We start from the raw sequence: 10,712 nt of genomic DNA, 5'->3' as shown, positions 1-10,712 counted from the left end.
ACCCGCTAAGATCAAAATATGGAAATGAAGTACGTAAACGATCCATCGCACACCCATAATCAGAGTCCAACCTATGAATATCACAACCCCGAAGAATATGGTCTTGCAAACACCACGACTGTGCTCTCGAAGCCACAAAAGCATATGTAGATACATCCTCGGCCGAACAGAGACCCAACCCCCCATAACGGATCGGAAGTGACGCCAACCTCCATTGGAGATCCCCAAAGAACGGACCTCCACAAACCACGATGTCCTCAATCGCCCTTCGAAGACCATTGTCAAATATAGAAACAGCTTCCCCCACATACATAGGTTGGCATGTTCTCAAACCGAACAAAAGCTTGGCGACTCCCATACATGAGCGAAGCAAAAGAAGCTCGCATTGAGGATCCCGAAGTCTTGGGAGACAGCTCATCAGTTCCACAGCGCTAGATGCCCTTTTCATAGCCAAACTGCTGATAAACCCCGCATCCTGGCTTACAGCACCACCAAGGAGTTTCACGCCAAGCACCGGCCTTCCAATCCCGCAAGGGAACAACCCCTCCTGTGCCTTCACCCCATTGCATGTTGGCCAAAATAACTCTGTTTTCTTAACGTTTAATTCAAGACCCAAACGAGGCCCCTCAGACATGATAATATCTAATGCTTTGGCTACCTCTCTAGTATCCCCGATAATCGTGCCATCATCCAAGTACCAAGCATGAAAGAGAAGCTTGCACCGATCTCTGATTTGGTGAACAAGTGGGTGCAAAGCTAAGGCAAAAAGGAGAGGCCCAAGAGGGTCCCCCTGTTGAACCCCAGTGGTGGATTTAATGAAAGTATCACCCACATATAACCTAGCCGACTGCCCATATAAAAAATCCACCCAAAGAGAAATGGAAGGACATCGACTCCGAACCTCATGTAGAAGGGTCGTCCTATCTACTAAGTTGAAGGCATTGGAGAAATCAACAGTAAGCATAGCCAATGACCCATCCGAATGAAACTGATTTAGAAACCTGTTCGCGCTATGAAGCACGGCCTCTGCCCCACTGGGGACTCCCACCCCAAATTGAAAGTCACCGAGGTATTTAACCATCTCCTTCCCGACACCCCTCATAGCCACCTTAGAAACCAACCGCCTCCAAATGGCCCCAACGGCAATAGGTCTAATCCCATTGTCCGGTTTAAGCAACGGCGTAAATGGGGCAGACGCAACAAACTCTGCCAACACCTTAGGGCACCTTCCCCCCAAAAATAAATTAACCACCGCAGAGATAGCCTTGAGCACTTTTACCGTTCGTCAATATATATATATTTTGTAATGGTCCATGTGTACCAACAAATCCCTTTTGGAACCATGTTATTGCATTTTTTTTAAAGTCACTATTCACCATACTTGCATTGGTAGCAGAAGATAAGGATTTAGCTATTCAATGTTACATACTAGATAGTACATATTAGAAGACAAGAACGACTTGAAAGTAAACGGAGAAAAACCATGCTTGAGCGCCATTTGGATGGGAACTCAAGCGGATAAACCTACTTCGATAGGATGGCATTTCGATACACATGGCATTAGCCCTTGGAATCTCGTAAATACATGACTGAACGTGTATTTCTCACCTCAAATGTCTTATTTAATATTTCATGTCATAGAAGCTCATGACCTTCTTCTTGTATAAATCAATCAACAACTCGAGTTTTATGTCAAAATAAATTGACGTTCCACTAAAATTTCACATTTTTTTTTTTAAAATAGTAAGGACGTTTATTTTAAAAAAACTTTAACACAACTTTTAACGTTAGTCGATACCAAAAGCGAAGCATGTTACTGCTTATCAACATACAGGATCTTGGAGGTAAAATCAGTAAATGTGAGATTATAATATAAAAATCAAATATTAGCACATGACAATCCATGAAATTAATTTGTTAATTTCTCAATATACTAATAAAAATAATATGTAAGTTTTTTTAGACTTGCTAACTTACACATCCTCCCTCTATAACACACTCCCAACATTGTTCGGTCATTCTCTAATCAAAATTGAAGTTTTTTACTTTTTAAACATACTCCTAACATTTTTCTCCTAACTTATACATTCTCTAATCACAATTAAATTATTTTTTAGACCATAACTCCTAACTACTCGAGGTAAAAGACGTTTTCACACATTAATACCGTTAGACTAAAACCCTTTCAATATATAACTATGAATTGTTATCCTTTAAACTTGTCTTTCATGTTTCTAAACTTATAAATTATAATTATAAAAGAATTAACTCATGACAATTAATACATTTAGTTTATAATTTAAATTTTTAATAAACAATCTAGTATGACGACTACTTGCACTGGTTTACTAAAACAAGTTAGATGAATAATATAAAATAAAGATATTTAAATAAATAAACGTTAAAATTTGCAAGTGGACACATATTTCAAGACCAACGGCGTATAAATAAATATTAAATAATATTCATAATATTTAGGCACCTTTTGCTAAATACAAGCACGAGTGGGCTATTCAACACGATATATAATAAATTAATAATCCTATTTGTCATCTCGTTTATTCAAAATATCGTCTCATTTCTCGGTCATGGTCACAACAATACCACCACAAGTTTCGCTACTAATAGGTGGGCCCCATTACTATCATACATTCCACACCGTCCGATCATCCCAACTCAATGACTCAGTGGGCCCCACCACAAACAAACGGCTACAATCTTGTGTTACACAAGGCCCATGACTGCAAGCCGAACTACACGAGATCAGATCGATAAAATACTTTAAATGAGTTGAGGTTATTTGAGCTTGAGTGGCACACATAGGGGCGAAGTATACTTAGGGCCTGGGTGGCACTGGCCCTCCTATTTTTTTGCGTATTAAAATAAATTTATCATTTTTCGTCCGGAATTTTTTATACGTAGTGTAAATTTAGCCGTTTTCGATCTAAAATTTGAGCCCGGACCCCCTCGTTTGTGAACTTTTTTAATACATTTTGAGTCTGTCCCCCGGTATCTTCGTCCAAGTTTCGCCACTACGCACACGAGTCTCTGATAATGCTTGTTTAGTTATCGAGCCTGAGCCTTTTTATGGAAATATCATTTATGATCATAGAGTCTTAACGATCTTTGTGTATTATTTACTTATTATTATTACTATTATTATTTACTTATTTATATATTAATTCCACACTACGTAGCCGAGCCCGACATGAGCTTATTGCTCGTTTAAGGCGGCGCTACACATAAGCTCGAGTAGAACGGCACGTGGCATGGAAGGTGTTTGCAGCACCGACCATGCCTTTTATTAATCTAATGCATAACTAACAAGCCAAGCCCGAGTCAAACTCATGCTTGAAAATACGACTCACGAGCCAAACTCAAGCTTTTGAAAAAGTGCTCGAAATGTCAAGCTCCTGCTCATGAAAAAAACAACTCACGAGCCCACACTGGTTTCAGAGTTTGACTTGGGCGTGCGTTCACCCGAGAAACTATACCGTCAACTGCCACTTGAGAGTCGTTGTGCCAACACAAGAGCAAATCATTTTGACGTAACACACGACGAGACGAAGACCATACTATATTATTATTATTACTACTACTACCACCACTACTGCTGTCGGTTGGAGATTCCAAGCCGATGAGCCAGCACAAAGTTAGCCGGCTTGTCTGGGACCCACTTAAAGCTGTACTTATCATACTTACAATAACTTATCAATCTATAATTCCCAGTATGAGATGATAAGTAGTACAACTTATCACCTCCTCCATCTATAAAATAAACCATTTCTGCACCACTGTAGAGAGAGAAACTAAGAAGAGAGAGAGAGAGAGAGAACATAGATACACACACATATATATTTATATATATATGCTAATTTAAAGGTAAAAATCTCTCTGTTTTGTTTCTTGAACTTGTTAAGGTGAGTATCAATTTTAAGCTATGTTCTTCAAGTTGTTGTTTTTTTTTTTTTTTCTTTTTTTTAAGGTGGTTAAAGCTGCTAGCTTTTTATCTTGATCCACCCCACAAGTTTAAATGTTACTTTGTTTTTGTAATTATTAATAATTATTAAATAGAATAGAGCTTTTCTTTTTGATTGTTATTAAAACAGTTTTTGGAAAAAAAAAGTTTAATTTTTGGTTAATTTGAACTTTAAAGATTAGGGTTTCCAAGGATCTGGTTTTTGGTTTGTGGGTTTTGGGAAATTTTGCTTTTTTTTTTTAATAATTTTTTTTATATACTTTATGTAGTCTTTGAATTTTGTGTCTAACCAAGAAATAATCAGTTAACTAACATGGGTGTTATAAATAATTCTAAATATTATTATAATAATACTTATTATCATTATTTCAATTTTGTTTAGATGAAATTAGTGCTAGCTACTTCACAGATCTGTTCTAGTAGAATCCTTATTCTTATTCTTGTTAATTTATTAATATTATTATTATTAGGGTCAAAGGAGCTGCAATGTCTTCTTTGAGCAGAGAGTTAGTGTTCTTGATCTTGCAGTTTCTTGATGAAGAAAAATTCAAAGAAACTGTTCACAAGTAAGTTTTTTTTTTATTTCTTTTTTTAATTTACATGGGAATTGTTTAAAAATGTGTACTTTATGGGTATATATATATATACATAGGCTTGAACAAGAATCAGGGTTTTTCTTTAACATGAAGTATTTTGAGGATGAAGTGCAAAATGGGAATTGGGATGAGGTTGAGAAGTATCTTTCCGGTTTCACTAAAGTGGACGATAATCGGTACTCGATGAAGATATTTTTCGAAATTAGGAAGCAAAAGTATCTTGAAGCATTAGATAAGTAAGCCCTTTGTTCCAATATTAATAATTTAAATATTTAATTTGAATTCTTGAATAGTTGTAATTACTTGAAATTTGTTTGATAGGCATGATAGGTCCAAGGCAGTTGAGATTCTTGTTAAAGATCTTAAAGTGTTTGCATCATTTAATGAAGACCTGTTTAAGGAGATAACTCAGTTATTAACTTTGGAGAATTTTAGGTACAATGCAAATGCTCATATTTTGTACTAATAATTTGTTGTTAAAAGATTTCTTTATAACTTTATAATTTCGTTTACATTTAGGGAGAATGAACAATTATCCAAATATGGAGATACTAAATCGGCTCGAGCGATAATGTTGGTTGAACTCAAGAAGCTAATCGAAGCGAATCCTTTGTTTCGTGACAAGTTGCAGTTTCCAAATCTTAAGAATTCAAGATTAAGGACACTCATAAACCAAAGGTAAACGTTAAACCATTAGCATTTGGTCTGCATTTTGTTTTATACGTTTAATTACAATGGTAGTTAAAGTTAGTTTATTTGTATGGTTGTATAACACAGCTTGAATTGGCAACACCAACTTTGTAAAAATCCTAGGCCAAATCCAGATATCAAAACATTATTTGTTGACCATTCGTGCGGTCAACCGAACGGGGCACGCGCTCCATCGCCTGCAAACAGTCCACTACTTGGATCATTACCGAAAGCCGGTGGCTTTCCTCCTTTGGGCGCACATGGGGTCTGTAATCTGTGTTTTACATTATTTTTTATTATTTTTATAAATATATTTAACTCTTGTTATTCGTATATTCAGCCATTTCAACCGACACCGGCTGCAGCGCCAATTCCACTTGCTGGATGGATGTCTAATCCGCCAGCTGTATCGCATTCAATGGTTTCTGGTAGTGCAATTGGCCTTGGTAGTCCCTCTATTTCAGGTAATGTATAAATAAAGATTTAAAGTATGATCTCATTGACTCGTTTAACGCCTTTTGTTGACCAGTTGACCCGTTTGCAGCTGCGTTGAAGCATCCAAGAACTCCAACAAATCCCTCTTTGGATTATCCGTCTGCAGCGGATTCTGATCATATGAGCAAAAGAACACGGCCCATGGGAATAACCGATGAGGTTTGCTTGATTTGACTCGATTTGACTAGATTTGATTTAATTGTTTTAATATCATCTTTTTATATTAAAAAGTTGACTTTCTTGATGAAAACAGGTCAACCTGCCAGTCAACGTGTTACCCGTGTCATTCCCGGGGCATTCTGGTCATACTCAAACTTTTAATCCACCTGATGATTTGCCAAAAACCGTTGCACGAACATTAAACCAGGGTTCGTCTCCTATGAGCATGGACTTTCATCCTATTCAACAAACATTACTCTTAGGTAAGAAATCATATGTTTGGTCTTTTTGTAGCTTTTTTCAAATTTTTGGATATTAACTTATTTTTTTTTTTGGTATAAATCAGTTGGAACAAATGTGGGAGATGTGGGATTGTGGGAAGTCGGTTCACGTGAAAAACTCGTTCTAAAAAATTTCAAAGTTTGGAATCTTAGTGCATGTTCAATGCCTCTTCAGGTATGTTAAGATATAATTAGATCTATGTGACACTTATAAAACTAAAAAGTTTTAATCTTTTTACATAAATGCAGGCTGCTCTAGTTAAAGATCCAGGTGTCTCGGTGAACCGAGTAATCTGGAGTCCGGATGGCACACTGTTTGGTAAGTCAAGATAACATAACTTATAATAAATTAATAAATAATCAAGTCTTTAAATTTGTTATTATATGAACAGGAGTTGCATATTCAAGACACATTGTGCAAATATATTCATATCATGGAGCTGATGATGTGAGACAAAGTGTAGAGGTACATTTAGTTTCATATACATGCATAAATTATTAACATGTGTAAAATGACACTTGTTTTATTTGTTTGAAGATTGATGCGCATGTCGGTGGAGTAAATGATATTGCATTTTCTCATCCAAATAAGCAGCTTTGTGTAATAACTTGTGGAGATGATAAAACAATCAAGGTTTGTTGTCAATTTATAAAAAAATTAAATTATAAAAAAAATTAAAAATTAAAAAATTGATAATCAAGATTTTCTTGATTCTGATGATAGGTTTGGGATGCAATAACCGGTGTAAAAAAGTACACTTTTGAAGGCCATGAAGCACCTGTTTATTCTGTATGCCCTCATTATAAAGAGAATATTCAGGTAACTTAAATCTTGTAATTAACAGTTTTCTTCAACGAATTCTAAACTCTAAAGTTTATACTTTATACCTTTTTTTTCAGTTTATATTTTCAACAGCTCTTGATGGAAAGATAAAAGCATGGTTATATGATAACATGGGATCACGTGTCGACTATGAGGCGCCCGGTCGTTGGTGCACAACAATGGCATACAGTGCTGATGGCACAAGGTTTGACTTTTTAAATCTTTGTCTTTTTTTCGACATTTATTTGACCTTTTGGGATTATTTTAGGCTTTTCTCATGTGGGACAAGTAAAGAAGGGGATTCACACATTGTAGAATGGAATGAAAGTGAAGGGGCGGTAAAAAGAACGTATATTGGTTTCCGTAAACGTTCTTTAGGTGTTGTACAATTTGACACAACAAAGAACCGGTTTTTAGCAGCTGGTGATGATTTTTCAATCAAATATTGGGATATGGATAATGTTCAGCTTTTGACAAGTGTCGATGCTGATGGAGGTCTTCCGGTAACACCTTCGTTTAATACCAAAACATATACAAACTGGTTTGATTAACACACTAATATTATTTTTATTTAGGCAAGCCCACGAATCCGGTTTAACAAAGACGGTGCTCTTTTGGCTGTTTCTGCTAATGATAACGGTATCAAGATTTTAGCGAATTCTGATGGGCTTCGGTTACTTAGAACTTTTGAAAATCTTTCGTTTGATGGTTCTGCTTCAAGAACTCCCGAAGCTGCAAAGGTAGTTGCTTTTAATATTATTTAGCACAGAATCATATATTTTTTTTATTTTTTTTTGTTATACAATTATATTTTGTTATTTTGAATTGCAGCCTACGATAAACGCATTAACTGCTGCAGCTGCCGGTAGTGCTGCATTGGCAGAACGGGTTGCATCTGTCGGATCCATCTCTGCAACGGTTTGACTTTGACTATATTCATGCTTCATAGTGTGACTGTTGAGTGTAATTTAGTAATTAAAGTAATGTGAATGTAGAACGGAGATGCTAGAAGCATGCCGGATGTGAAACCTAGGATCGTGGAAGAATCTAATGACAAGTCAAAGATTTGGAAATTATCCGAGATTAATGATGCTTCACAATGTCGGTCATTGAGGCTACCTGAGAACATGAGAGTAACAAAGGTATATTTAATTATTTTATATTATTATGTTATGCTAAAACTTTCTTTTATAGTGTAGAGATTAATGAGATATTTGTTGAATATACAGATATCAAGATTGATATATACAAATTCAGGAAGTGCTATTTTAGCATTAGCATCGAATGCTATTCATTTGCTATGGAAATGGCAGCGTAATGAGCGAAATTCAAGCGGAAAGGTGAATATCATTTAGTGAATAAACGATTTTTAAACCAAGATTTTAATGAAATAAATTTCATAACGTGAGATTTTGACTGCAGGCGACAGCTGGTGTTTCACCACAATTATGGCAGCCTTCAAGTGGAATTTTGATGACTAATGACGTGGCAGAAACTAACCCTGAAGAATCGGTTGCATGCTTTGCTTTGTCTAAAAATGATTCGTATGTTATGTCTGCATCGGGAGGAAAAATTTCTTTGTTTAATATGATGACATTCAAGGTGATCTTTGATATAATTTGACTTTTGACTTTTTGAGGTCAAACTGATTTGACTAACATTCACTGCAGACAATGACAACGTTCATGCCACCGCCACCCGCAGCAACATTTCTTGCTTTCCATCCTCAAGATAACAATATTATAGCAATTGGCATGGATGACTCAACAATCCAGATTTATAACGTTCGGGTCGATGAGGTATATTATAAAGAACCCTTTCTTGACTTAATGTTGAATTATATAAAATTACCATTTTTTGTTGTGAAGGTTAAAAGCAAGCTTAAAGGCCACTCCAAAAGAATAACCGGTCTCGCTTTTTCTCATGTGCTAAATGTTCTAGTCTCATCTGGTGCTGATGGTCAGGTTAGTAAAGATCACTAAAAATTCAATCTTTTTGAATCTTTACAGAATCCCACTTGGAATTTTTCTTTAAAGATTCTTCAATTTTACGTAAAGTAATGGAATTTATGTTAATAACTTATATTTGTCTACGAAGCTATAAATTTTTGATAATTGGCAGTAAAGATCATGAAAAAAATGTTCTTTTTTAAATCTTTATAGAACCCCACTTAGAATTTTTCTTTAAAGATTCTTCAAATTCACATAAAGTAACGGTTTTTATGTTAAAAACTTAGATTTGTGTATGAAGTTCTAAACTTCCGATGAATGGTTAGCAAAGATAATGAAAGATTCATTCTTTTTGAATCTTTATAGAACCCCATATGATATTATTATTAAATATACTTCAAACTTATGTAAATTTATGTTTTTATCACCTAGATTTGTGTATGGAGTTCTGATGGATGGGAAAAACAAAAGACTCGATATGTTCAACTCCCACCAGGGAGAACGCCATCACCACAATCCGACACTCGTGTCCAGTTTCATCAAGATCAGATCCATTTTCTTCTTGTTCACGAGACTCAACTCGCCATCTATGAAACAACAAAACTCGAATGCGTCAAGCAGGTCGTATTTTTGTCCCTCTTCATAACATATTACAACTGTAACAGTGTGGTAAATTACTAAACTGACAATACCATACTTATAAATTAATAATTTTTTTTCAGTGGATTCAACGTGAAAACTCAGCCCTGATATCGCATGCAACCTTTTCATGCGATAATCAGCTGATATATGCAAGTTTCTTAGATGCAACGATTTGTGTGTTCACTGCTTCTCACCTTCGCCTTCGATGCAGGATTAACCCTTCTGCATATCTCACAAGGTAAAATAACCAGAACATAATTTTCGGTTTCGTTTGGTTGAAAATGAAATCTTTTTTTCTGATATTTGACAAAAACTTGTATCGTGTCAGTAACCTTAGCGTGCACCCGATGGTGATTGCTGCTCATCCACAAGAACCGAATCAGTTTGCAGTAGGGCTTTCTGATGGAATTGTTCATGTTTTGGAGCCACTTGAATCCGATGGCAAATGGGGCGTGCCACCACCGGCTGACAACGGGTCCACAAGCACAGTACCGGCTACACCGCCACCTGCTGGTTCAGGGTCAGAACAACCCGCCCAGAGGTGATCCGGTTGGTTCCGGTTGACTAAAACATTTACTGTGCAGTTCCGAGTTACTAGTTATGTTTCTGCTTCTAGTGCTACTGTTATTATTGCGTTTTTTTTATTTAAGATGATGACTTGATCTAACTTATTATGTATGACGACGTGAAGGGTAAAATCGTAAATGGCGTTAGTCTGAAGTTATTTCTAATTCTAAGTTTTATAAATGAAACCAAAAACTTATTTGTTCTTCTATTAATGATTCTGAAGTTGTGACTGCATAACAATAGTCATTACATATATAACTAATTCCAAGTACAAGATCGCGCTTTCATTTATCGTACTCTATGCATAATACGTTTGGCATTATAAGTTCAGCAGGACGAGGATCCGCCACTGAGTTTGCTCCTAAACCACCTCTGATGAACACTGACGGATTCCGATCGTCATACAAAACTTGACACAATCCATCTAACCTCCCTCCTTCCTGTTTCTTGAAAAGTTAGTTAAAAATCAAGACTCGCATGCAAACATAAAAACCCAGGCCTGTAAACGAACCGAAGGAACACGAGCAAGGG

General features: G+C 36.1%; 1 protein-coding gene across 8 annotated transcripts; it reads left to right on the top strand.

The window, feature by feature from the left end:
* Positions 1–3,817: 3,817 nt before the first annotated feature.
* LOC143548585 (topless-related protein 1-like) lies at positions 3,818–10,323 on the top strand. 8 transcript variants are annotated; one of them, XM_077039703.1, is made up of 26 exons: positions 3,819–3,882; positions 4,450–4,545; positions 4,632–4,811; positions 4,897–5,010; positions 5,095–5,253; positions 5,353–5,530; positions 5,606–5,711; positions 5,795–5,919; positions 6,014–6,182; positions 6,266–6,375; positions 6,450–6,519; positions 6,593–6,666; positions 6,739–6,834; positions 6,925–7,020; positions 7,101–7,228; positions 7,292–7,526; positions 7,599–7,763; positions 7,855–7,941; positions 8,019–8,165; positions 8,253–8,363; positions 8,446–8,625; positions 8,694–8,822; positions 8,892–8,987; positions 9,405–9,593; positions 9,695–9,852; positions 9,943–10,322. In XM_077039703.1, the coding sequence occupies exons 2-26, from the start codon at positions 4,466–4,468 to the stop codon at positions 10,157–10,159; spliced, it is 3,399 nt and encodes a 1,132-aa protein (XP_076895818.1). In that variant the 5' UTR covers positions 3,819–3,882; positions 4,450–4,465; the 3' UTR covers positions 10,160–10,322. The 8 variants fall into 8 exon arrangements, with proteins under 8 accessions (XP_076895815.1, XP_076895814.1, XP_076895812.1 ...); XM_077039702.1 differs by having other exon boundaries at positions 5,606–5,729; positions 5,810–5,919; XM_077039701.1 differs by having other exon boundaries at positions 5,606–5,729.
* The last annotated feature ends 389 nt before the right edge of the window (positions 10,324–10,712 follow it).

Source organism: Bidens hawaiensis, unplaced genomic scaffold, assembly GCF_021521415.1.
Source record: "Bidens hawaiensis isolate Kalapana, Puna unplaced genomic scaffold, B.hawaiensis_p1.1 tig00015201_1, whole genome shotgun sequence".
In the NCBI taxonomy this organism is placed as follows: domain Eukaryota; kingdom Viridiplantae; phylum Streptophyta; class Magnoliopsida; order Asterales; family Asteraceae; genus Bidens; species Bidens hawaiensis.
Note: the sequence above shows the minus strand (reverse complement) of the source record. Positions and strands in the feature narration are given on the sequence as shown.